We start from the raw sequence: 26992 nt of genomic DNA, 5'->3' as shown, positions 1-26992 counted from the left end.
CACTCGGTAAATTTGAGGAAACATCTCAACATTCTGTTGTATTGGCACTTCATAACGGTTGGTTTGTTATTGATACATTGCAATTTATAGAATCGTTTTGAGATCCTAGTGACCGTCTTATGTGAGCAAAGCTAAAACACGTTTAATTAGTTTTATGTAAGTTGCGCAGAATTCGAAGCCATAGGAAAGAATATTTCCTGCTAGACATACTAGGAACTTACTTAAGAAAAATCATGGGAGCTCTGAAGCTCGTCTTAGCCAACCGCTAGCAGAAGTAAAGCACGTTTACTACGAATTCCCTTCTGAAGGCAGATGTGGCGCGTCAAAGGATCTTGGTGGACCTTGACAAGTGCAATAATTGGCCAAATCAGGAAAAGACACTCACTCAGTGTCTTTTGCTCTTCACAACGGCTGGTCGACCACCTGTTATTTTTTTGGCGCTTCAGATGATAACGAGTAACGCTCACATATTGTCGTTACCGCTGTGACTATATGCGAAGCTCACTGTGGATAAGATACGTGGCATGTTTTCACCTCGAAATCGATAAAGAAAGTAGCAAATCATTGGGTAGCCACGATATTCAAACACTAGATACCGCGAAATGTCGGCATTTTCCCGTCATCACCACCAGAAAAAAGTTATTGCCGGAATATGGATGGTATGTTGCACTTGAATGAGTCATGAAAACAAAAATGGTTTCTGTGTAATTATATTGTGCTACCGTATTCCTCAGTCTCCACTTTTCGTCATTAAGCTATCCCGACCTGCTAATGGTATCTCAGGGCCTTAAGAGTAAGAGCATGGACTCTATCACGGATTTAAGCCGGTTTGGGCCCGGACTAGGTTTCTAGCAAGGTAGCCTGGCTTCTTGTCGAAAGACCTCCGAGGTGGATTGCCTTCAGATGGCCTCTCGCTCCATCGCGAAGTTCTGTCCATCGGCTCCCACTTCCAGCGGGTGAGGGTGCCACCTCGTTGAGCTGCTGCAAGTTCAGCCTTGACTGGCAGACGAAGCTTCTACTTAGTACGGCTCTGCAAGGAGGACTAAAGCGGCCCTTTTTCACCTGTACGGAACAAAGCAAAGAGCTTCAAAAGGACAACACCGTCAAGCTGCCAATGAACGATAAATTTTTCCTTATTTATAAGATTCCCCAATATACCAGGCGTGGTGTCTACTACAATGTCTACCTTAGCGAAGCTATAGGTATCTTCATTCTCCTTGCAATATATCTATCTATAAAGTCTTCAAAAAAGTTTCTAAACAGACAAAAGTTGCGTCTGCTGTGAGCGTGAGCAAGGATTAAATCACGTTGAAGACACTTGAAAAACAACTGCAGATCTTTCAACGGAAATCAGATCTTTATGGCGGTGGCATTGGTGCCAAAACGCAGGTCAGCATTACTGCACTCTTTGGTGCTGGCAATGTTTTGTCAAGTTGTGAACAGAAGCATATTATAATTCAGCTGGCACATTTTGTTCCATTTGGGTGCCGCTTTCAAGATGAACAACAATATTTGGAACTAAGCAGGAAAGCGACGCAGTGCGAAAGACTTCATGAGAGCTTACTTCACCAGCCCATGCAAAAAAAAAGTAGTGTAAAATAATCCAACACAGTCATCAGCTGCAGCTGTTTACATATACACATACGTAACAGTTGTCTGTCAAGTAAATTATTTGTTGATATTTCTATTGCACACGTCACGCGACGGTCGGTCACAACTTCAGTCGTTCATCATGACTACCACCCAACAAGCAGCTGACAAGAGCGTTCATGCGGCATCAAAGGTATCGTACTTATTTCAGGTTATAAGGAGCAGTGAAGCAATGGTCATTTTTACAGCTGAACCATTTACGTAACTTGCCAAAAGATAGATAGAATGATAACAAAAAGTCTTGTCTGTTTTTTTTTTATTAACTTGCACACATACCGCCATCATAGGTCAGCATCGTTTTTTGAAACATTATTAAGCTGAAAGGAGTACGACCAACCAGTAACAATACCAGACGCATACGGTAAGAGGTTACTGAATATTATCTCGTTTATTACGAATTTCCGACAACAGTTACGCGTACCATATCCCGTCTAAGTGACAACATTCAGCCGGCAAAAGTTAGCAGTTGAAATCTATAGAGAACTTACTCTAGCACAGATCCGATGTTTCCTAGTTATGTAGCCAGGTCGTTTTCAACAGGGAAAGCAGGAATACCTCCGACGAAGTGAATCAGCTTCCAAACAACTTTAGACGTTCGACAAACTTATTTGCACGAGTACTACTACTGAAAATAAAGGCCTTAATTAGGGCGACAAATTACAATTAAAAGTACTCTAGCTTATTTCTTAGGGTAAACGTATAATATATGGCAAAAGTCTCTACTGTGATTCTAAGAGTAGGCGCTGTCTTGATTGCATCGGAACCCATAGCTTACTTGAAAAGGTGAAAATAACAGAAAAATGTTTTCTTATCGATGATGCAATATTTCATCCGGTTGATTTATTGTGCCAGGACGCAATAACGTGCACTTGATTTCATTATTTCGTCAGAGGAAAATCTCGTTTTGGAAAGTTAACTTTCACTACTCGTGATCGCTTAAATGTAGCGCTTAATGTTTAATGTAAAGATTTATAGTGTTCAAACTGTGCCGCTACTACAAGGTGATCCGTTCTAGCTTTAGTGACGTTTAAGCCAATTGGAATTTTCTCAAAGTAGCAATAAAAGAAGATGACGTTTCCCGTACTGATCGATTTGAATGAATCCTTATAACTGTTAGAATTTCCTTATCAACGTCAGAAGCGCATTCGGCGTAATACCTGGAGCCAGAAAACTCTCAACTTATCTGCTAGCCATATTGATCAGTCGCGAATTGTCTGCAAACGACGGTATTTGTTAGAAGTACTAGAGAAGCTAACACGTGCTCCATTAGCACCTCGAGGTTAGGCTACGTACGATATATGAAAACGCGGACTGGAACTTATTGCAACGAGGCATACCTTCGTTTTACCTATATAGTAAATAATATTGCACATTTGTTGATCAGGAATGATTTCAGCGGAAGCCGCTTGTGCCGTTTTTAATTCACCCATTTTGGAATATATTGGTATAAGCTCATCATAAAAATAGCGTATTTTAAGCTTAAACTAAGTGACCTAGTTAAGAAAACGGAAACGCTTCGTTGAAGTTGAAGTGCGCAGGAGCAGAGCTGATTGTATGATAAACAGTGAGATATTACAAATGGACAAGGCCATAGTGGTGAGACTGTCGATGGTGGGTATTGTTACCGTGATGATGGTGATTGCCGAATATCGGCTGTCTCCGTCGAATCAAAACACATAAATGGACTGCGTCATATTCAGAGTCGTATTCTTCGTTGAGGCCCACAAAGTACTAAACACAGAAAGTCGAAATGCTCATGATTTCACATTGACCCTCTGGCCGTGCGGCGACAAACAGCCTCTAGAAACAATAACCCGGTTGACATATAGCTAGCAGAAGATAGCATCAATATGAAAACAACGCAAGTTGTATCATGGCTTGATCGTCCTTTCTACGCAACGTTGCTGCCGATAGGGCTAGCGTTTTCTTCTAGCTAAATTAACGGATGCAACAAATGTAAAATTGAAATCGTTCTCGTTAGGTATTAGTTAATTACAGTAATCGTTCGAGGCGCGAACGGATTTGATTCGAGGCACATTGAATTTAACACAGCACAAAGTCACTGGGGACGCAGGGTTCCAGTGAAGTAAAATCTAATCACTCTGAAGCGCGAAGTGCAAATATTGAAGGCATATAGCAAAGCGTTACGCTCTATCCTTATTTTAAGAAAATAGGTCACTAACATTTTTAAGAGCACACTCCATTACTTCAGATTTTACGCACTATTAAGTACGTCGATTCATGATTGTTTTCATAATAGCGAATCGGTAACATCCGTTTCTTTCAAAAACTCGGCAAAATTAGAATCTACAGGTAAAGGTAGCGCCCTTGTTGACTAAGGGTTGTTTGTGCTATGCCATCGAGTAACCTGAGAATTAGGAGGATAAGCCTTGAACTGCGTGTGCTTCCTAGTATGTAGTTCGCCTGGCCAGCGATTTGTTGTAGAAATGAAGAAGACTGAGTCTTCGAAGGTTCCATTGTCGCCGAGGCCGTGGCTTAGATCCATCATGGTTTTTTGTACTTTAAAAAATTAACGGGAATCATTCGGTAAGTTTAAACGTAAATAGAATATAGATAGGGAATCCTTGTGAAGGCCATCTTAATTTTCCTGAACAAAATGTTATATATTTAAAGAAAATACAACCCGCATCAGCCGACTTAATCAGCTACTCCGAGGGAAGACTAATAAGTAGATTGATTTGAATAACAAATTAGCACATATACTTTAAATCCTATCGTGTTATGTCAATAGCACCTATTGGCGTAGCCAATGCTGAAAAATCTTAAAAACGTTTTTATCGTACAGTTAGCGTTAAATAACACATTATGATTTTTATTTATTAGACATACTTTCTGTGTGTCGTCCGATTCCTACGGACTTTAGACTAAGCAAAGACACTAGCTAGAATATATTTGGAAGGCAAGTCCTTATGAATGAAACTATTATAGCTCAGACGAAAAGTTATCATGTATTTCCCTCAGTGATCTTTTGAATGGAGTTTTCTGTGATTTCATAATTGTATTATGTGGCACTAAGAAATAATGGGGTTTGGCGCGATGTGTTCTATCATTGAACTGGAAGTTTTTCGCTAAATAATGTACATTTACTTAGACGGGAAGTAGCTGTTCCTCACTGATTCAGTGCACTCAGTAAATAAATTCATTTTACAACTCCATCGTCTTATTTTGATTGACGAATCCTAATAACACCTCAGTTGAGGTAGTTATTTGAATGGTTACGTTATGTTCTTTCTCGTCCTGGAGTCTTCTTATGACCCAAGGTATTAAGATGTGATGCACTTCCGTGGTGAAACCCGGCACATACACCTAATCCTTCTTAAAATAAGTGAAGATCGCAAAATGTCATATACCATTATTGTAAGCTTGAAGGCTAAAAATAACTTCATTCGAGCCTTCCGTATCCTCCGCGGCGGAAGTCTAAAAATATCCTTTCAGGTTATTAGGAAAATTATCCATTTGGAACCATTTGGAACAGTATGGAAATAACGTTTTCCCTTAAGGGTACTGCACTGAACCGATACTTCATTGATTATACTACAAACTCAATGGACTTTTTTGTGCGTCTCTCCCATTGACTTCAAATGTTCACCTACCTCTTTGTTTGTTAGATGACGCCATCTGTCATTAGGTGTTCGTCTGTTGATACGGCCATGCTATAGCCATGGTTTGTTATATTAAGTCGTACATAGCGTTTATTTCTGTTCATTCGTGCAAGTACGTACGGTACAGCGGAATGTCTGATAGCACAGAGTGTATTATATAAAAGGCCTCAAGCTGAATATCGTTCTATAGACTAGAAATTAAACATTTATATCAACACAATATTAATAACAGTTTTTAGTGACAAACAAAAAAAATCAATAAAGGGTAAATTGTTCCTTGTATTGGTGTCTCTAAACGACCCCATCGACTTGGCCATGGTGGAATTAAAAAATATTCAATGACGAAGCACGTTTTACCTCAGATAAAAAAAAAAATATATACGAAGCCTTGCGTCTAACCACTTCTTTTCTAAGAAGGTAAAAAATCGTATTACGAAAGTGACCTCAAGAACGTAAAACTTCTTGAAAACCTATATGTTATTATATTGTATCAGATTCTGATACCCAATATTCGAGAGACCAAATTACTTAGTCAAGCCTACTCCAAGCTAATTTCGAAGAGATTCATACAATACGATCTAGATGGAGTTGTCTATCTACCACTCATGCTGACTGCCTGTGAGTAGATGACGGCCTCGAAGGGGCAGTTTCGGTGGCTAAAATCGTCAATGCCATCTTCAGACTGCCCCAGCAGAAAGCAGGCGGGGCAGACGAAATTCATGAAGAACACATCAAAGAGGCGATGGTGTTTCGATATTGTCCGACAAGCTTGTTTAACGCCTGCTTGGATGAAGGTAGAGTTCCACCAGTTTGGGGGAGATGTATAATGATTCTTATCCCTAAAAACAAAAAAGACGCACACGATTTAGGAGCACAGAAACGGATTACAAAGAACAGTCGCGTCTGCAGACGTTTGTCAAGCATTCTCTACAGGTGTCTGAAATCTTGTCTGGATTATTACAGTGTTCTTCCTGACATATAATATGACTTCCACGACGATAGATCGATGGTGACGACTTGTAAGATCTTCAAAATGCTAGAGCTGTTAAAAAAATTTCCTCATCGAGAAAATCGGGTAACTGAAAAAATAGACGACAGGATTCTCTCAAGAAAACAATCTAAATCTATGATTAATCTCGCTTCTCATCAGCGTCGTCACAGCACGAATGATGGAACGTTGTTTCATGAAGATGATTCTTTGCCTTTATGATATCGTAAAATACGGAAAAGTGCAGTTTAGGACAGAAAACAGGCTTGTACGCACTGGTTAGCTTAGCCTGGCCGTAAAACGCTCCTAAACAATTAACTATTTCGGATACTTCAGCGCAAACCAATCAACATTTGGGAGGCGTTTTACGGCGCACGTTGAAAGAAGATTCGAGAAGGCACCAATAGCGGCGGTCACTACTGACAATACGTAAAAGTTATTACTAGACTGAAAATCATCAATTTGAAAATCGCATAAACTTCTGCTTACCGTATTCAAATAATATGGGAAAAGTTAAGCACCCAAAATCAATGAAAAAGTAAAATATATTATTATACCCACCCAAACAGCTTAGGGTGTTTACTGGCCGACGCAGAGCGACTGCTTCACAGTCCACAGATGCTATTGTCTGGTTTGCGAGGACATCATGGAATGGGATCCATTTGTAAGTATCATTAAACTGGATGCTGCAGATCTCATTCCGGGCTATGCAGCCATCTTTGATCAATTTTCAATTTCAATGTGAACTAAAAGTCTTAATAATGTTAACAAGGGTCTATATATGTGTACACTCAGATCTATTTTATTTGTATATCTCATGATATTAAGTCGATTGTTACTTAGCGATCATCCGTTCCCAACATTTTTCGCAAATCGGTATTCCTCAATGGTGCCAATATTTGAATAGCGTATTTGAAAAAGATCCCGCGCCTACTTCAAATCCGCGATATTATCTGCCAGCTAAGAATTTCGAAAAATGGTCATAGGTTTAGATAATTTTGTACTGGGAAATAGCGCAGCGATCTGGCACTTTGCCAATATCAAATAAGTTCTTATCGGCATAGATTTCTATATGGTGTAAAGAGATTTAAAACAATGCTAAAGAACGGTTCTCAGACTCAATATATTTTTACTCATTCTCAATGGTAATCTGTTCGATTGTAAAACCGTATTTTCACGCGGGCTGACAAGACGAAATTTTATAAACATGATAACGCCCAACGAAGCAACTTTAGCTATCCGTAGGGTATCGTTCAAGCGCCAGCAGAGACCCAGCCTGGTCAACTGCGCCCATATATAGTAATCACGCACGGATGACTGCACAATGAGTTCGAGGAAAAAAATCATCCTCGTTTGTTCCACCTGTTATTAAAAAGGCTTGCTGTCGAATTCGTCAGTCGGGTTTGCGAAAACTGAGGAGTCGGCGTTAAGTTAGCAGTAAAAACGGCACGCACACACACACACACACACACACATTCAACTTCATGAAATATACGCGGAGTCACAATATATCTAACACGTAATTTGTTCTTCTATAGGTGGGCCGAGAGCGGTGGGACTCGAAGACTGAGTTCTTGTTAGCCGTGATCGGCTTTGCCGTTGACCTGGGAAATGTGTGGCGGTTTCCGTACATTTGCTATAGAAACGGTGGAGGTATGTGATTTCTTTTATATTTTTGAGGTCGTTACGTTGGTATTTCTGAAACAGTGAACAACAACCTGTTGTGATTTAGGTGGCTGTTAACAAATTAATTTTTACTTTTGCTTACAGGCCGCTTTTCGCTATATAGGATATTGTTTATTAGTGCGCCAAAATAGATAAACTATTCCGAGCTATTACTTACGACCATACCCTTACATTGAGATAAACGTGCAAACGTTACAATTACAATTCAATACATTTCGGAACAATTTTATTGCTTGACAATGAGTTTATCCACAAACTTTTCTAAACGTTCAACTTCTACTAGTCGAGCACGTGCGTGATACGTGCATAGTTCATATGATGTCAAGCTAAAGATAGCACTATAAACAATTTCACCTCCATCCATAGAGTATTTGTACTAATAATGTTTTATGTTTATATAGCTACGTAACGATACGTTACTGTGCGTAATAACAGAATGTTCGATTGTTAGCTATTTTAAAAAGATCTCTTAACCGATCTTGTACTTAATTTTTCGGGTGAATATATTTTTTTTGACGGAGCACAGAACAGTCAGCTGCTTGAATCAGCTGCGGTCCTATTCGTTCATATCTGTATGCATTGATGGGAACGAACGTCACTGGCCAGTCAGAGATTAGATCTCGTTGCATTTGTATATGATACCTGATGCACTTCACTAAGAAGATAATCAAGTGGGTGGAATTGTATTAGATGGGAATACATGATTGTCACTATGGGTTTGTGTTAAAGGTCGATTACCATTGCCTCATCAGTTTTTTTTGCCAGTTTCCTTTTATGACTTACCGCTAGTGGGATAAAGACAAGTTTGAAATGGGTCGAATCGTTCAGAATTTTTATTTTCTCCAAAAAACCAACGAGGACAAAACATCCATGAAGTCTATAGGACAATCAAATCGTGAGCTCAGCATTAGCAGATCGAGGGTCCATTGTACTTTGAGACATGAAAAGGCCCAACAGTTCTGACTGCTACCAAAGAAGATAATTGTAACCGAAAAAACTAACTTTACTAATAACACTTGAGAAATTATATGCAGGAAGCACAGTATCGGAGGGATTCAGTTATATTTACTGGACAACTGTAGATCTATTTGTCACGCAAGGATGCCGTGTCAATATTCCAGGAGTTAAAGTACGGTGCAGCGTTTCAAGCAAAGGAGTAATTCGGCCTTTTCTTTTTGATTGTACAATAAATAGTTCTAGTACAAGAATCTACCACGTATTCAGTGGAAAACTATTGAAAATGGTCAGTTTCATTTCCGCTGAAACTAAATACCTGCGCACGATGTGAAGGCATATCCTGATGGAAACTCCATAAGCACATACGTTGGCCGAAAAGGCCTCATAGAGTACTCTACTCAATGTCCAAGCCTGACGCCGTCTGTCTTTTCTGGTACAGATACTTTGAAAAAATGCCAAAAAGCTATTGAAAAGTTTAGGTTAGCAGTAGAACTACAATGCAACTCAATACCATAATTGAAATGTGTGTCTCAATAAAAATGATAACGATTTTGAATATCTGTAGCATGAGATATATATATAGATTCTTTTGCAATTAACACATCAATCTCATATATAACTTTATATAATATAAAACGTTTATCGAACTATCAAAATAGAATAATCGACCTATTTTTCAGCTCCAAGGTTTTTCAGCAACTATATTTTGCTCTAAGGTCACACTTTCCAGAAGCAGATGGAGAACTCTCGACGCAGGTGACCGCGTAATGAGATAAATATTACATGGCCCTTTTCGACTGTATGAATTAAGTTGACCTTGGACTATTGTATTTCGAACATGTATGAAATAGGGGGTCGTCGATTGATAATTTAAGAAAATTAAGCCACATCAGAGTACGGCTTAAGCTACTGAACGTCTCAAGACGGGCCAACGCATTGTATCCTTAGGCTTACTGTGCCCTCCGTTATTCCAATCAACACGTGCGGCTGTGACGCCATTTTACGTAAGGCATCATCGGAACTATAGAATCAACGCGTCACGGATGTGTCACGTTCTGGTTAATTACAATCATATTATTTTATCATCAACCTATCACCTATGCAATACATTATATAGAAATCATCGGCACTTACGATAGCTGCCTACTTTTCACCGCAATCATTTTTCTATACTTCTTAGACAAAATTTAATCCCCTATTATGCCAGTATTTGGGCCATTCAAAACTAAACTTTAAACAACTAAGCAGAGCTTCGTGAAAACCTACGGTTGACAAATCTTTGACACAGAAAGCTTAGTTCTAAGTGATCGTAAAATTCACAGCAGTTTTTCAAGAGCTGACAAGAGTTTTTCTTTTAGTTTCTCCAGATGGCAGACTTATTTACAAAAAAGATCATGAACAGGCTATGTGGCCCTATCTCAGGCTCGTGTACAACACCTTGCGGGACTATATAAGACAATGACATAGAATTCTTTCTCCCACAAACTAATGACTGATTCTTCGCTCCTTTAGGACACAAAATGATGGGGCTTTCGATGGACACAGCGGTACAGTTTCTCTCTAAGACCTTCCAAGCTATCAGCGGTCTCGTTGAATCAAATTTGACCCGTACACCTCATTTTCCATCGAGTAGCCTCTGTAAAAGACGAAATCTAATCTTCACATATTATACTAGCAGCGGTTAGATATTATTTCTGCACAAGATCGGGAGTTTAAGATTTTGATCCAGGCAGCCGAATTAGATGCTTCGATTATCGGGCTGGACAAGAAGCAATATCTTATTATTCCGCGTCCTCGTTTCCTATTACTCTGGTCCTAGAATTCATGCTCTAGGGACAAGACGCATATCTGGCCTTTTCTAAATCCGTCCCGCAAAGCCCTACAGATTTATCAAATTTACCTAGCAGTTTTGACGGCGAAACCGCTCAGGCAAATCGATACAACTTTCAAAGGCGCTTCGTATCAGTCTCGCACAGGGCGTCTTGGATAGAATGTTGTCACTCAATGAAATTTGCGAATCACTGATACTTCATTGCAAAAAGTGCGTCATACCATAAATGGGCCTATCGGGCAAATATGACAATTAACTAGAGTTTTAATAAATCCCTAATTAGATATAATTTGTACTAATTAAGTATAGAAAAAACCTTAAAGGATCTTTACCACTGTAAAATTGTCTTAGACGTTTAAGGATATCAGCCAGAAGTAAATGCGTCTCGAAAGCATATAGAAAAATATAGAAATAGATGTATAGCTTTTTCCCTTGTGATAAATACATTCGTCGGGTCTTATTTGTAACACTACCTTAGATAAGCGTTGCTTCATCTAATACTACAGTCAGTTACTCCACTTTGCTTAGACATAAGGGGTAAGGGTACACACGTACACAATATATGTGTCTGTATGTATCTATTCTACAGCCTTGTTAGGGGATTGGGCCGGAGGCTGTGCAGTATGGATCGGCAATAGTTCGCCCAAAATTAGCATGTTCTCTATATAGATGCTATGGGCTTGTAAGCCATAGAAGCGGTCGGGCCGCGTTACGAATCGAACACTAGTGTTTTCGTTGAAAGGTAGCGCCCAATTTGTAACAAGACCGTAAAAGTACCCGTCAAGCTTCGAACCACCGACGTTTATAGCCATTTATACATACTAATCACTTGACTGTGACAATAGCCATAGGGTTACCGATTGTACCATGGCAATTTGGGAATCGAATAGCGTATCGCGTTACTGTATAAGGTATCGAGCTTATTCCACGCGCCTAAAAGTGTGACGAATATGAAAACAACCTAAATTTCATAATTAAAAAAACAACTCGATATATGTAAGTATTAGCTCTTTGGTTGGTGTCCTATAGGTTCTCTAATATAAGCATATTGCCTGTCCCGGCAGCTAACTTCGGGGGGTGCGTAGTTATTTGCTTTAAACTTCCCCATAATGTTCATTTACAGCGACATCTAAAATCATCATATTTGATGAAAACAAAATTAAAAGTTTGAATTCGAAAAGATCGTCTGCCCTTTTTCCGTTCGGTTTTAATTAATCCCTTATGTAATCACCAATAGCATTATTCATTTTGGCTACTTAACAAACGAATCTCCGATTTCTATTTTCAGAAGACCGTTCTGTTCTTACAGAAAGCTTGCAAAGGTTCCCTAGTGACGAAACTGTCTACATTGAACTTGCGTCCTTCATGATGTTGATGCCGTGATGATCTTAAAGGCTGTCGGGCAGAGCTTTGATATGTTATTTCGCAGCTTACGAAACAGTTGCCAGTAGGGCACCCCCTTCCGCGAACGTTTCGTGCTGCCCGGAATGATTCGCACGAGCTTGTTTAGCATGGCGGCAACTGGAATCGCTTTCAGACTATTTCAGGAACAAGCACAACAGCAGGTGGCACGAGTTCCGCTCTGATTCAGGCGCCGTCTCATATGAATCTAAACACAGCTCCGCTTCTGTTGTGCTTCTACTGTATAATTGTACTGAGAAAGATTACCTGTACACAAAATAATATTGAATATCCTTAGCTTTGTTTGCCAGCAAAAGCGTCGTCAAGAATACAGCCTTCGAAGAGATCACCTCATGCGCTAAATTTGAGATATTTATTTGAATAGTATAAAAGTTTTAGACATTTACGTTCTAGAGACAAAACAGAGTAACAAGTAATATAATCTTGGTTTAACAACTTTTTGATGGTCGTTTACGAATCGTTAACTTTCAGGTGCGTTTTTAGTGCCGTATTTAATAATGCTGCTATTTGGCGGTCTTCCACTCTTCTACCTCGAGCTTGCGTTAGGCCAATATCACCGATCTGGATGCCTCACCATTTGGCAGTATATTGCACCTGTTTTCAAAGGTGGACAAATTATTGATTGAACATGGTAGATGTAGATTCATTTGGTTTACCGAAGGAAAATATGTAAGCACGGTATGACTGAAAATCGGTACCTGGTTCAATAAAAGGCTAGATAAAACGAGACTAAGACCAACTTGATTAGCTAAATAACCATATTAACTAATCGTATGCGCTATCATAAGATACAACGATAAGCGTTACATCTTATATAAGTTTGTGGCCGTTTTACAGGCATCGGCTACGCGATCTGTGTCATCGACATCTATATGGCCATGTACTATAATACGATCATTGCGTGGGCTGTATACTATCTACAGGTAGAATATACTGAACATTGAGAAACAGGATGCATGATGCATGTTAATTCTCTAGCTTCTCCGTAGCAAAGCGGACCACCTAAATTTCAATAAAGGTTATGCTGGTATTGTTCCTGAAACGCTGCTACCGTTGCTGAAAAGTTCGTTGCAGGACAACAGCCTGTTCAAACCAATACATGCGAGTTAGACACCACTTAGTAATATCCAGTCAATTTTTTTTAATTACTATAATTAAGCGATATCGGGGAATTTCATAAGAGTTAATAGAAACGAAGTTTAAAGTTAAAACTGATCATTATTAGCAACATATAAATGATACCTTCTTACGTCATTTTGGATTTTGCAGGCTTCATTCACACCGATATTACCGTGGACATCTTGCAATAATCCCTGGAATACGCCTGAATGTTCCGAGCTTGGAGGAAGGACCACTGAAGAAAATCCTAACTCAACTGGGGTTATAAAAGAAAAAGTTAGCCCGGCGGAAGAGTACTTCGAGTAAGCAGCCTAAATCGAACGGTTAATTATCTCAGATCTTACCTTTTATCTCGTTATAAAATGAATATATTTCGTTGTTGGTGCTAGGGTATAGCAACTCCGCCGTATACATTCAAATACTCGAAAGGTATTTATACACTTGCTTAGTAATATTTTTGTTACAGACGTCATGTTCTGGAGATGCACAAGTCGCCAGGGTTGGGTGAAATGGGCCCTATCAGGGCGCCCATTGCGGGCTGTTTGCTACTGGTCTTTGGGCTCGTTTACCTAGCCCTCTGGAAAGGCGTGAAATCAACCGGGAAAGTGAGTTTGCTGCTAACCATATAAATCATTACCTTTTAATTAGTAAGCTGAACGTCATACCGAGTAATGTACGCATCAGTATAAAGGCGCTGTAAAATACTTCGAACTTTTTCTCCCTACTTCGATCGCCATCGTCAACGATGTTCTAGATTTACGCAAGCTTAACTGTTTGCATAAATCGGTTATTTCGAAAGCGAAGACTACGTACATCTACTACATAGACAAGCAATAGAATTTGAAATCAATATACGGTCGCGTAGTTCGTGAAATCTTTTACATTTACGCGCTATCAGACGGCATGATTCACTAGCATGCTACTTTATTTCGATGCGATGAATGTCGTTGCCCGATTGATCTGTGCACCTCACGAAGTCGATTTGTTCTCAGAACAGTCGAAACAAAACTAAGCAGCTATTTCTGACTTAAATAAAAGCCTCTCTGCTAGGTCTTCTTCGCTATTATTATTATTATTATTATTATTATTGAAGTTTCTTTTACTCTAGGAAAAGGAAAAAGCCTTTAGTGCGGATCTTGCATATCTGACGGAGTGAACGTTAACGCGTTGTTGTAATGCATCGGTCATGCTTACCTCAACGCAAGCGGTTAGTCTGGCTTGCCTCTATATCTAAATAACCATGTGTTCGTTGTAGCGAAGGGAGATAGATGACCCTGATGCTCCTAAGCAGCTTTTTAGTGAATTTAACATTGAATTTTAATACATGTATCTTCTTTTCGCAGGCGGTCTATATCACGGCTATTGCTCCATACGTTGTTCTGCTTGCTCTACTTATTAAAGGAGTCACCCTCGATGGGGCTTATGACGGTACGTGTCAGTGTAGCTTGTAAATGGTGGTAACTTTCACTCTGGGTAGTCTGATTTTTATTCACGTTCAGAATGTCGATGCAGATATCGAATATACGATTCTACTCATCTGCTTCAGTATCTTCGAATAAGCCTGACATAATTTAGAAGGACACCGGCTTCTTCTTCTTCTTCTTCTTCGGTTAGCGTAAAAAAGTTTTAATCGGAGATCAAGTTAATCAATACAAATCAGACTCATATAACAATGTGCATACATCTCCTGACGCATCCGAGTAGTACAGAAGCAACTACTGATTTTCTCTGATCATTGCAGGAATTGCGTATTATCTGTGGCCTGATTGGACCAAGCTGCAGGAGCGCGAGGTGTGGGTGGACGCAGCAACACAGATCTTCTTCTCGCTGGGACCTGGGTTTGGAACATTGCTGGCCCTATCATCGTATAATCGATTTCATAACAACTGTTATCGGGATGCTTTGCTCACATCCTGTATTAACTGTGGCACCAGCTTCGTCGCCGGGTGTGTAAGCAATGGGGTACCTGTACCCTCTGAGCATGATCCAACCTCTCTAGTTACTGTTCTAGGTGAATATCAAACCATTTAGCCAGCACGAATTTGCTAGCCATACAGAGAAGCCACTATTCCCCACTAATGCAGTCGTTTGACGAATCATCTATTGAACAGATTGGTTATCTTTTCGTTCCTCGGTTATATGGCGAAAATGTTGGGCAGAGATATTAGTAGCGTCGCTGCCACTGGACCAGGGCTCGTGTTCATCGTTTACCCTCAGGTAATTGAAATATAGACTTTATATACATTAACACTGATCCAAATCAAGCAAGGTTAAATCGCAATTCATCGGAAGCTGGTAATTTATTTGGGGGTTTAGGGTCGAAACTTTATGTCGTGTTACTTATTTCAGTAGTACGACTTGTGGGCGCTTCGCCTGAAGACAAGTAATATGAATTAAAATTATGTCGTAAACATACACATAAATCGCACATTAACGGAGCTTAGAAATGTAGCACGGAGGTAAGTTTAGCCGAACGAATTAAATTGAACTATTCCAGAATGTTAGAAAGGCAAGCTTTTGCCGGAAACCTACCGAAATTAATATATAGTAGTATTGATTCGACGATAATATATCTCCTCTGATGTCCCTACTGTTCACCGGCGCCATTTGTTCGTTTTAGGCAATCTCAACACTCCTTTACTCGCCATTATGGAGCGTCATGTTCTTCCTTATGCTGATTACCCTCGGACTTGACAGCACGGTAAGCAGTCACTTCGTAAAATATAAGTGAAACGCTATCTGTTAGCTAACTGTAGACCGCCATTTAAATAAAAGCAACGACATCCAGACATTTATTTCTGTCGTATCTTTTGTATCTTGCGTTGAAGTTCGGAGGGTTGGAAGCGATGTTAACAGGCCTATGTGACGAGTATCCTGATCTATTAAGAAAACATCGAGAAATCTTCGTCGCCGGGGTCCTCGCCTTCATCTTCATATGCGCTCTGCCAACAACAACCTGTGGAGGATTTTATTTGGTATACAGAAAAATATGCCATTTTAACCAACTATTTATATAATCCGTACCTTGTTTCTCTTTACATTGCTATTGAACTGTGAAAAAAAATCTCTATATGAAGCATTTGTACACGCTAGTAGGACATGTCCCCACTAACGTTTAGCATCCCGAACCTAAAAGACTCCGGTAATGTTCCTTTTCGCAACGTAGCATAAGTGAAAGGGCTCTAGACACTGGAATTTTAATTTGTGTACTTAAAACTTGTTCTACAGTTCAGCAATATCAACCGGCACTTTATATTTTCATAGAGTCTGTACATCAACTATAGTTTAGCTACGCCGCGTGTATGGGTGTGCTTGGAGCTGTCCTACCCTTTGAAACCTGCTTCTGCACCCACATACAGTTTAGGTACACCGTCGATTTCGTATACCATTTCGTTCGCGGGTCACCTATTACCTGAGTATCTGATATTTGCTCAGATTTTAAAAACAACTTCTAGTGGCAGAAGTGGTAGATGGTAGTATGCTCGCTACGATAGATAGCTTGCCAAAATGTATCGAGCACAACTCGTGGACTTCGCAGCTCTGCCCGTTGAACTAGTCGATTAAATATTCATAACGGGCAGTTAAAAAAAGCTTAGACAGATCGGTTTTGTGATAGTTTCCTAAGTACGCTGACATAAAATTTTAGTATGATATTTTATAAGACTGCAATCCGCAGGCTAGATCATAATTCTTTATCCACGGCAGCTTATTTCCACGTAGTGACAGTACGGAGGAATAACACGACTTCCGGAGTGGTTCGCAATAGAAATAAATCTTGTTTTAATGTTATACTAGACCGGACCACGGACTTAATCTTATCTGTTAGCAGATCTTGTCCTGTTTAGTAAAGGCAACGAAAGTTCAGTGATACTCCGTTTGCTGACTGAACTTTCAGCCTATGGTGGTCTAGATCCGGAGTGAAGCGTAGATAAACCTCGTTCCGTGCTGAGAGCTAGTTGTCTGAAGCATTCGTTCGCTTAATGGAGGTACCGGACATAAAAAAACACTACATTTATTAACGGAAGCAGTTTTCGCTGCGATGGCCATGTTGTCTGTAGATTGAGTCGACAATTTTTTCTTACCTATGCCCAGCTCGAGGAATCAACAACATCCTGCGAACGGACATTAGGTCGGTCACACAGACAGACACACATAAAGATTTAACACTACAGAAGATGGGCCCGCGGGGTTCGGGCCTTGCCTGCTTTGTCGCTGATTTAACTAATTGACTATTGATATTACATTCAGCCTAACATAAAAGTCCACCAGCGACTAGATTCAGTCATGAGTTGTCTCGTTGCCATTACCTTCTATCATGTAATTCGTTGTCCTTTTGGCAGTTGTTTCAATAGCTTATGCCAATACGTTTGCCGGGAGTTCAGTCTAGATTTGTGAACTTGATTACGAAGCTTTTTTAGTGTTGGTCGATTAACTGTGCCCCCGGGAAGCACGTGAATCAGGCAGCATCAAGACGTAAGGGTTTTTTATTTATTAAATAATTAACTAAATTAGAATAAACATTCAATGATAATTCCATATCTTCTGGTTATTTTGACCTTGTAGCTGCAACGTCACCGAGACTCAACAAGCTCTTTTTGTTTTTGGTTTGTCTATTTTTAAATATTACACTTTATACTTATTATATTCTATTATTTCTGGGACGTCACCAATGTTTGCGAATTTATTTCAAGTCAACATTAGACGCCTCAGCCTTTAAAATGAAACTTAATAGAAATTCATCCCAAAGGAGTTCTTTTAGTTATTTTTACCCCGTAGGTAAATCAGTACGGTGCGATATTAAGCTTATGGTAATAGCGTAATATAGGGCGGCCGTACGGTTACGACACTAAAACGGCTCGGCTAGCTGGACATCCGTGGGATTCGCCCAGTTCATTTCGCCCGGTTTATTTTGCTAATAAACACATTTTGTCTGATAATAGATTTAACATCAACACGCTGTCAACTATTCCCTAATAGCTATAGGCGAAGACAATAATACGATTTCTTCTTTCACAGTGGAATATAAAATTCGTCGTGCAATACAGGTTAAGCACACTCGTTTACCTAAATTTCACGTTGACTCTAAGACAAACGCTAACATCGCGCGGACGATGTTAGCGTTCGTCTTAGAGTTTCGAAACGCAAGGGCGGTGTTTCCAAAAATAGAAAAGAAGAACGAAGTTGCTATCGTCGGTTCAGAGCCAGAAAAATTGCTGTCCCGTTCTATGAGAAAGTGCAACCTTTTTCCTCTGAAGAAAGTCAACCGGCTCCATCTGCTTCGCAGATATTCAGGATTAACCTTTAACGATCAGCCAAAATAGCTTTGAGTTTATCAAATAGACAAACACAAACATTCAACAGTTAGTAGACAGGTGTATAGATGAGTAGATGTAAAAATGATAACTGTGTAGTACTAATATATATAAGAGTATAGTCAGCTTCTTAGTTAATCCTTTTAAGATCGCTATTGCATGGACGCACGTATTTCTGCAGGTGGAGCTTTTAGACACCTACGCGACAGCTGTTAGCGTCTTATTTGTGGTGTTCGTCGAAGGTGTAGTTATTTGCTGGATTTACGGAGCTGAACGGTTTTCGCAGAAGGTGAGTCGAATTATTTGCTATTGCGAGGCGTTCTATTGCTATTCATATAGCATGCATTAATGAAAATATAATTATTTTGGTACCCCCGCTCGCCCTTTAAAGTTCCCCTTTCTGTTTGGCTGTCTACAATTTGTTTATCTCTGAATGCACCCAAAAGTGCCTTATTTCAACTAACATATCGTTCACAACATTCTCTGTCTAGCACTAAGCAATAATACGCAGTCAAAATGATAAAAATTCGACACATAATTATCACAGATGGCGATCGTAGTAATATAGATCAAAAAGAAGAGTGAGTCGTTCCAAAAGACGCACCCGCACCCAGGGTTTGGCATACTCTTCATCTTTTAAGGCCAGCATTGTTTCCGTGCTACAGAAAAGCTTTTAAAAGTAGAAAGTGTTTGACGGTCAATAAATATCTATACTTGGTTTAGTTGTATCAAGCAAGTTAAGCCAATCGGCGAAAAAGAGCCTATAGAAAAGTTATTTTGCTGAAGGTTAATTCCAAATATATATAGCAACTGCTTGGACGGAATAGCAATAATGACGCGAAATGTTTTCATAAGTTTGTTACAAAGGCATCATCTCTACAATAATATATGAGACAATAACGCTATACAAATTATTGTATGATCGTTGCATAGCGCGCGGAAGACTCTCCATGAGAATAGGCCATTTACACCGTTTTTTCGTTATGTAAAAAGTCCTGTAATGTAGAGAATTGCGAAGGTTTTTCTTTAATAAACGGTGACACTGACTTCTTATTAATGAGCTCAACCTTTATGTGCTGGGCTGACTATGGCTGCTGAGATCATATCTCCCACCTGAGTACTTTTTAGGAATTGTCCAAAAATGTCTAAAAAGAAGCTATAGATTGAGATCCGGGAGCTTCTAAATAAATAGCGCGAAAACCTGCGAAGCGTAGTTTCTTTAGGTGTTCCAGTATTTTTACTGAGACGTTGCCGGTACTATGGACAAAAAATTAGAAAGAATTTTAAGGGAGCAAGTAGAATATCTTTTTGATCGCGTCGCAGAAGTTTATCGTCCGACTATTGTGTAGATTCAAAAACAGCACTACATGTTTTTGTCAACTTTTTATTTAAATTTAAAAAATTTACTTTGATTTAAATTGTATTTATGTGCCGAATAAAGCTCATTGCCTCTTCACAGTTATTCTGTTGCGAATACTGTTGGTTTTAGGTCACTGTTCTGCTGTTATTCTCTGACCGCTACCTCCAAGTTGAATTATTAACTTCTTTTAGTAGGTACGCAATCTTACGCTGATCACACTCTTTTTCTGGTGATAGATGCAGCTGATATACGTGTTCGTTAATTAGCGACCGTGCTGTCCGCTTGAGTGGGAAGTGTTGGCCAGTCAGTTAGTGGTTCAAAAGGCTGTGTTTTCAAGCATACAATTCACAATCCTAACACCTAAAACCACTGGATATTACCTCTCTGATCAACGGCAGATTGAATTTGTGTTCTGCTTCTGCGTTAGTGGCGCCAATTTTGAAAAAAAAAAGGTCAATTTAAGAAGCCTTTACATTGCAAGGTTTCAAAAATCCTTAAAGAAAATCATATTCCGTCTAGGCATATGGTATTAGAAACAGTGATAGACCTCCTGTAGGAAGCCTTTCTTTAAACTAGAATTTGAACTAGATTAATCCACGTAGAGGGTCTCAAAAGACGGAAATAATCAAGACTGAAGTTGGTTGAACTTTGTATGGAATAGTTAACGAATAATGTTTGTTGTATAAAACCGAGATTGTCAGCAGAAGTTTTTTCTGTACCTAGTATTTTTACTGCCTAAATGTGCTATGTGGAAATCGAGATAGACTGAGAAACGACATCAGATTAAGGAAAGATGTACAGAGATCTTCCCCGTACATTATATCCTACGCAAAATATAATATAATTTGGATGAAGAATTTATGTATCAGATATCTGTCGTCCAAAAGCGAAGTATTTACCCTATTCTTCTGGCTCCAATAACGCTTCTTAACTCTATGCGAACTGTTTTCTTCACAGGTTTACCAAATGCTCGGTTCCCCGCCAGGCCTATATTGGCGTCTGTGCTGGACCTACATCAGTCCTATATTTTTACTGGTGTGTATTTTTTTTTTCTTATTAATGAATGAACTAGCAAGGTTGAAGGCCACACAGATCAAAATATTCATATATCAGAGTTAATTAGATAATTGGGGTAGATTGGAACGATTAACTTACTGACAATGAATTGTGTACAGAGAACAACTATTGAATTTAATGTAATTGCAGGTGGTATTGGTGTTTTCTTTTGAGCGAGCTCGTACTACAGATTTGGACGTTTCAAAATATCCGTGGTGGTCCGTTCGCGTTGGGGTCGCCACCGCTCTCAGCTCGATGATGCTTGTAAGTTACATTCGTTAAGGTTTAAACTATTGATTATATAGTACGCCCATATCAGTATCAAAATTTACCTCCCACTGTCAGCGTAAGGATTTAACATTGATGTTACTATGCTTTTGAAGGCCTTATTCATCACGAAACAATAAAAGGCAACCTAAAAGGAACTTGTGCCTATACCTTGATAGGATATTGCCGTTCTAATCATATGTGAGTCCCAGCGTAACACACCGGCGCTCCGCTGTTAACTTAAAGCAATAAGCTGAAATCGAAAATACTCAATTCTAAGTTAGAACTGCTTTTTATAAATCGATGCTTTACAGGACAAAAAGAAGAGCAAAGTAGATTCTCAGTTGGTAGTCTATTGCAAATAGCAGGAGATAAACTCAAACTGAAATTTATTGCAGGTGTTGCTAATTGGTAATTTAAAAATGGGTTATCTTTGTTGTAGGCACAAATCGCGATAATTTAGATAAGATATCAATTTTTAGATTTCTTCTGCGAGCACGCTCACCGGCTACAATTGTCATCCAATGATGAACCATTGATACAATGTAGAAACAGGCAGCTTTACGATCCAACGGTCTGCGCTATCATCGTTTTTTTTTATGAACATTATTCCGAGCGCCATCCGTGTAAACAAGGTATTCAATTGACCAGATGTTTCGATGATCAGACTCGCCGATCTGAATTATACTTTCTGCTTCCGAGAGGTCGTGCAGCTATCTCGTCTGACAGCTCCAGCCGCTTATATACTCCTGTACTCTATTCTGGTAACACACGTTTCACTGTCTCTTTCGTCCTTTTCTCTCTCTCGAAAGGACTTCCTGGTAGTTTTCCACCTCATTGTCTGCCTGTTTCTCTATGTGGTGCTGGATACCACTACCACCTTTAAGTAGACGCTGGATATCTCAAACCTGCTATACGGCTAGAGTGGCAAGTAATATAGTTGCTTGAATGTATTGGCCGACTTTTCGACCCAGATCCTCTCCATGTCCTGAGAAAGAGATTTGTTTTTGGTCTAACATGATTCGGAGATATCTATAGAACTTATTTTTGCTTACCTCTTCCCTTCCATTTAAAGAAGCCTTTGTTAGCCTGCTTACATGTGTAACAGTTTAATTATTGCATTTCAGGCAGAGTTTGTGCCTTATTCCTCTTAACATCTTCCGATGTTTGTTGGCTATATATCTAATATTTTGAGAGCATTAAGAAAAACACATGCTGGCTGTTTGCTATGGTCTGTCGCCAGCCAGCTCCAACATCAGCCTAAGACTATTACTTAAAGATATCTCCTCGCCTGTTCTTCCTGAATCCATCTTACATTTCTCCTAAGATTCGTGTTACAATATCTATCCTTTATACTTTTACGAACTAACTTTGATATTAATTTATATGGAAAGCTAAATACTGCGATGGATCGGTAAGTTCTGACAACCCCCATACTCGACAAACCTTTCTCGAGTAAGAATACCCGCATCCTCAGGTCAGTTAGGCAAAATTTTAGACTATAATGGTATTGAAAAGGTTTCTTTTTATAAATATGCATAAATGTACACTATTATCTATATTTAGTTCTATAGCGGATCTACTTTATGTAGTCTCGAGCATTTTTGTTTTTTTTTGTGTGTGATCATTTGCAGTCTAATATTTAGCGGTACATGTCGGTTGTTTCCTTTTCTTCTAATGTTTAGTAGCCACTTTAAATAGTTTTATCCCTCTGTTAAGTACTTCCCTCCCACTGTTGTCTTTTACAGTCACTGCTTAAGCTCATAATTGTTTAGGTTGCGTATACCCTCCCCCCCCCCGCCCCAAGGCACGAAAAACTAGTTCTTAACTAGAAATAATAACATATGGTCATGTTGTTCTTTCTCAACTGTTCACTTTTTTCTTGTATATATATTTCTCGGTCGAAGCGAGCTATCGCTTTAGAGATCAAACGACCCGGTTAAATAATGATTCCTTTTGGTTGTAACGTGTCGTCTTTTTATGTCTGTGTATCTTGCCCACTTGCGTTATTTTCCTAGACCGGAAGGCCAGGTTCGAGTGCGCAATTATGATTCAAGAATTTCGATTGCATTATTCATTGTTTGAACGGTTCTCAAGGGAGTACGTACTTCTCAGAGTTCATATTATTATCCGTGAAGTCACTAATCACTTCGTTTGCCACGCTCTTTGTGTCCATCGGTCGTACTAACCTCACTTTTCCTTTTGAATAATCTATGGGAAGCCTAACATACAACATAACAATATTAAGGCGAGATCCTTTGTGTACGGTCGCGTCAGGTTCCAGCTTTCGCTACTATTTTGAAAACAAGCGCCTTATTTTGCCTGGTTAATTGTGGGCAGTAGGAACCCCAGCGGATGGTACAAGTTGATACTGTGAAGTCACTGGAACAGCGATTCCCGAGAGGCTACCAAACGCTGAAGTGATCCCAAGCGAAACAGCCGCGGTCCTCAGATAGTCCAGAACATGACGGCTGGCTAAATAGGCTAACCATCAAGGTGTCCTATGTTTTGCCGCATCGGCTAGTGACCAACTAACATTGCGAATCTTTGTCAGATATTATTTGCCTCTAGACATTTACAGGTTGCATGAGATACTGTGTCCCTAAAAGGAAGTCGCAAACGTGAGCCTCTCCACACTTTCAGCCCCTCGCGCTTTACGGTTATGTATGTCTTCCGCTATGTTATTTGTTTCAGATTCACACCGACTTATGCGTGCTTCAAGTTTATCTGCATGAGAAGGCAGGCTTACATATCAATTTGGTAGCAACAGTCACCCAGCCATTACCTGTATCAGAACCTTCAGTTGGGAGATTATCGAGCATTAGGGGACAAATGTCATTCTGACCTCGGCTATTAAGTCTGATTTCCCATTTTAGTTACTTTTTTTTTACTCGTCCGGTATAGGAGAGAGCAACCTTCGAATTAGGCCACCAAAATGTCACTAAAATAGTGAACTCAGTTGTAATAGTTCTTGCTTGTCGATCGATTGTTAGGTGCCATTGTATGCGGTCTATATGCTGCTCAAGACGCCAGGCAGTTTCAAGCAGCGATTGGAGATCTGTCTTCGACCCATCGAGCCCAATACCAATCCAACCCTGATCTAAATCCTCTTGAAAATGTCGTCGCCGCGACATCTAGCCTACATATGTATAAGACATATAGCCGTAGATCATTATTGTGGTTATAAAAATGATAACGATAATAATAATAGGAATGACAGTAATAATAACATTAAGATTAATAACAACGATAAGAAGAGGCAGTGGTAATAACATGTCTATTGACTGTTACTGCAAAAAGAGTTCACTCTTATTATTATACACTAACATTAGTGGATTAGCTTTTACAACTGTTGGTCATCACGCCCAGTAGCTATTAGAGAATTCGTTTCTTCATTTTATCCGAATTTATATATAGGAAATGCGGACTCTCGCTTATAAACTATTTTTAATGCGTTTGCTTATTTCTACTGTGTTAACAAGTAGATTGGAACTTTTAGGTATAGCATCAAAGACGAGCTTACGATGAGATAGATCGAAGGTCCTGATAAACGTTTCCCTAACAGACCTATGAAACAGCATAGTAACACTAAGAAAATAATTTATATACTATAAAACTAGGCTTTTCGATCACACTTTTAATTTGTGGCCTAAATTGCTTTTGCCACCAATAAGTTCATCTTTTGAATCGTGCAGACCCATCTGTGCAGACGATTTTTACCGACATTTTATCACCAGAGAAGATCCGGCGACCTGTTGCTTCACTCCTAGAAGGAAACGGTAAACACCACGGGTAAATTTACTGGCTCTGTCAGCCTTAGAAGGGTTCTCTTTTATTTTTTATGACATACGACATGAACCTAAAATCTTGGTGAGCAACTAATAACACGGTAGCCTTGTCAACATTAAAATGCCCAAGTATCGATGGAATCGAAGTCAGAGAATAATTAGAAATTCACTATCGGGCGGTACCAATTCACTGTGAAGTGTGCACTGGGTTTTATCTGTTGTGGGTTAACCTATGCTAAAATCCACTTTTGCTCTTTCTGCCACCGTACACTTAAATACAACGCCGTGTACTGTCGATTTACTGTAATTGAAAGAGCTTAACTGCCACTTTGTGGCGCATGAGGCGAACTCGGCACGTTGAAGTGACAGCTAGAACGTATCGGTAGCACAGAACGCTGCTCGGGAACGAATCACGAGCGTCCTATACGACACGAATCACCCGGTTAGATACGGTGCCGACATTAAGAAAATGGCTTGCTCGAACGTTCTGAGGGTGTATCAATACATATCTTTCCGCCATCTTTTGCCAAGTCAGTACGAAGCAAATTAGCTCTAACATGTAAGTGATGATTTGCAGCAATTTTTCCCTTTGTAAAACGATTTAACACTTCTCAATAGTCAGTGTGCAGCTGAGACAACTCGTGTTATGAGTATACGATATATCGTTATGATGATAAATACCCTTGATATTTAAAAAATTAACAGTGTTCATGTTTATGAAGTAGTGACTGATGATGTTTTATTATTGTTCGGACGGAAAGCTTCAGAAAGCTTTTTCCCATACCTGACTCCACGACAGGCCTACGCCTCGCCCTTTAGCATGGCTTCGCAAGCCTGTCATTTAAATACATCGTTTTTTTGGTTATACCTTAGTTGCTTAATCTTTAAATAGGGCCCTGACGGTACTGGAATCTTTCGGACTGGCTTGAGCCAGCCTTGTTTTGGTTAAAAAATGAATTAGATTTTCTAAAAAGTTACAAATTATAATGATAACAATAGGTCAGCTTGAGTCCGAATGTATGAGCAGCTGGTATAAATAATAAGAATTCTACAATTAAACATTTCTAGTAAAGAATAAACGAAAAATACACTGTGACAGAAATGCGTCAGTACGCAGCCGCGTTGTCTGAACGCTGACGCGACAAATAAGAATTAAGTGAGCATTTAGTACTTGGTATGTGAATTCCGTTGCCGAGGAAGGCAACTGAATATGCATAGCACGTGTGTTGTATATAATATATTAAATAACGACATATCGGGGGGCTAAACTGGGTTACGTAGGTCTGCTATTGTAACCGTTAATCTGGGACAACTCACGTTAGTACCTATAATATCCTATTGCTGTTCTCCTCCCCATAGTTACAAAATATAATAAAACCTCTGGCGAACTACCGAATCAACTAGCTACCTCAGATGTATCGAATAGCGTTGTAGATAGTAAACAAAAAACGAACAACGTCCAATTACCCAATATATATATACCAAATACCCAATATAATAGAATAATGTGAGAACTTCCTCTGCTGTGCTTTTATTTCTACCGGATCTGACAGTTTAGTTAGAAACTGATGATTAGTTACCATGGATCGACAAAATAGCCCACTCCATACCACTGACGAAAGCGTCCAACTTATTTGGCGCCAAATTAAAGTAAAATTTGTATTGTGCGTCGGACGAGAGGACCGTTTTTACAGAGTGTACCTTGCATGATCAAAGCTTTTCATTTGGACGTTAGAAATACACAGAGAAAGAAAGGGTTTCTACGGCGGTTGAATTTTAAAACTGCGTGTGGCCCGATAGGCGTGTGACTTAGACCTATTTTTCCTCAAGGTATCACATGGCTTAAGTGATTTTGGAATAATCTCTCCCCCCCCCCCCCCGCCGCCGCCGCCGCCGCTTTTGGACGCACTTAGCACAGAGTGCTAGTTATTCA

General features: G+C 39.5%; 1 protein-coding gene and 1 long non-coding RNA gene across 7 annotated transcripts; one reads left to right on the top strand and one right to left on the bottom strand.

Moving 5' to 3' along the window:
- The first annotated feature begins 1013 nt into the window (after positions 1–1013).
- On the top strand, positions 1014–26578 carry SerT (Serotonin transporter). 4 transcript variants are annotated; one of them, XR_015321814.1, is made up of 16 exons: positions 1014–1783; positions 7800–7914; positions 12629–12763; positions 12995–13080; positions 13427–13578; positions 13743–13881; positions 14620–14704; positions 15018–15222; positions 15388–15493; positions 15897–15977; positions 16105–16251; positions 18770–18877; positions 20906–20983; positions 21155–21268; positions 23826–23935; positions 24265–26578. XR_015321814.1 is itself a non-coding variant. In XM_086980925.1 (15 exons), the coding sequence occupies exons 1-15, from the start codon at positions 1733–1735 to the stop codon at positions 24373–24375; spliced, it is 1713 nt and encodes a 570-aa protein (XP_086837051.1). In that variant the 5' UTR covers positions 1015–1732; the 3' UTR covers positions 24376–26578. The 4 variants fall into 4 exon arrangements, 3 of the variants coding, with proteins under 3 accessions (XP_086837051.1, XP_086837052.1, XP_022648870.1); XM_086980925.1 differs by lacking the exon at positions 23826–23935 and having other exon boundaries at positions 1015–1783; XM_086980926.1 differs by lacking the exons at positions 1014–1783; positions 23826–23935 and adding an exon at positions 6886–6925.
- LOC147757668 (uncharacterized) lies at positions 4300–8253 on the bottom strand. Of its 3 annotated transcripts, none has more exons than XR_015321818.1 (3): positions 8113–8253; positions 6823–7959; positions 4300–6112 (listed from the first exon to the last, which is right to left on the bottom strand). It is a non-coding gene; the product is annotated as an uncharacterized LOC147757668 (long non-coding RNA). The 3 variants fall into 3 exon arrangements; XR_015321816.1 differs by having other exon boundaries at positions 8119–8249; XR_015321817.1 differs by having other exon boundaries at positions 8105–8213.
- Positions 26579–26992: the final 414 nt, after the last annotated feature.

Source organism: Varroa destructor, unplaced genomic scaffold (assembly GCF_002443255.2).
Source record: "Varroa destructor unplaced genomic scaffold, Vdes_3.0 BEIS01000002.1, whole genome shotgun sequence".
NCBI lineage: Eukaryota > Metazoa > Arthropoda > Arachnida > Mesostigmata > Varroidae > Varroa > Varroa destructor.
Note: the sequence above shows the minus strand (reverse complement) of the source record. Positions and strands in the feature narration are given on the sequence as shown.

Excerpts from the sequence above, each read along its gene's own strand:
- SerT (XM_086980925.1), top strand. The coding sequence starts at position 1,733 with ATGACTACCACCCAACAAGCAGCTGACAAGAGCGTTCATGCGGCATCA. Across the intron at positions 16,252-18,769 it reads CCTGTGGAGGATTTTATTTG|GTGGAGCTTTTAGACACCTA; the intron begins GTATACAGAAAA and ends GTATTTCTGCAG. Across the intron at positions 20,984-21,154 it reads TCAGTCCTATATTTTTACTG|GTGGTATTGGTGTTTTCTTT; the intron begins GTGTGTATTTTT and ends ATGTAATTGCAG.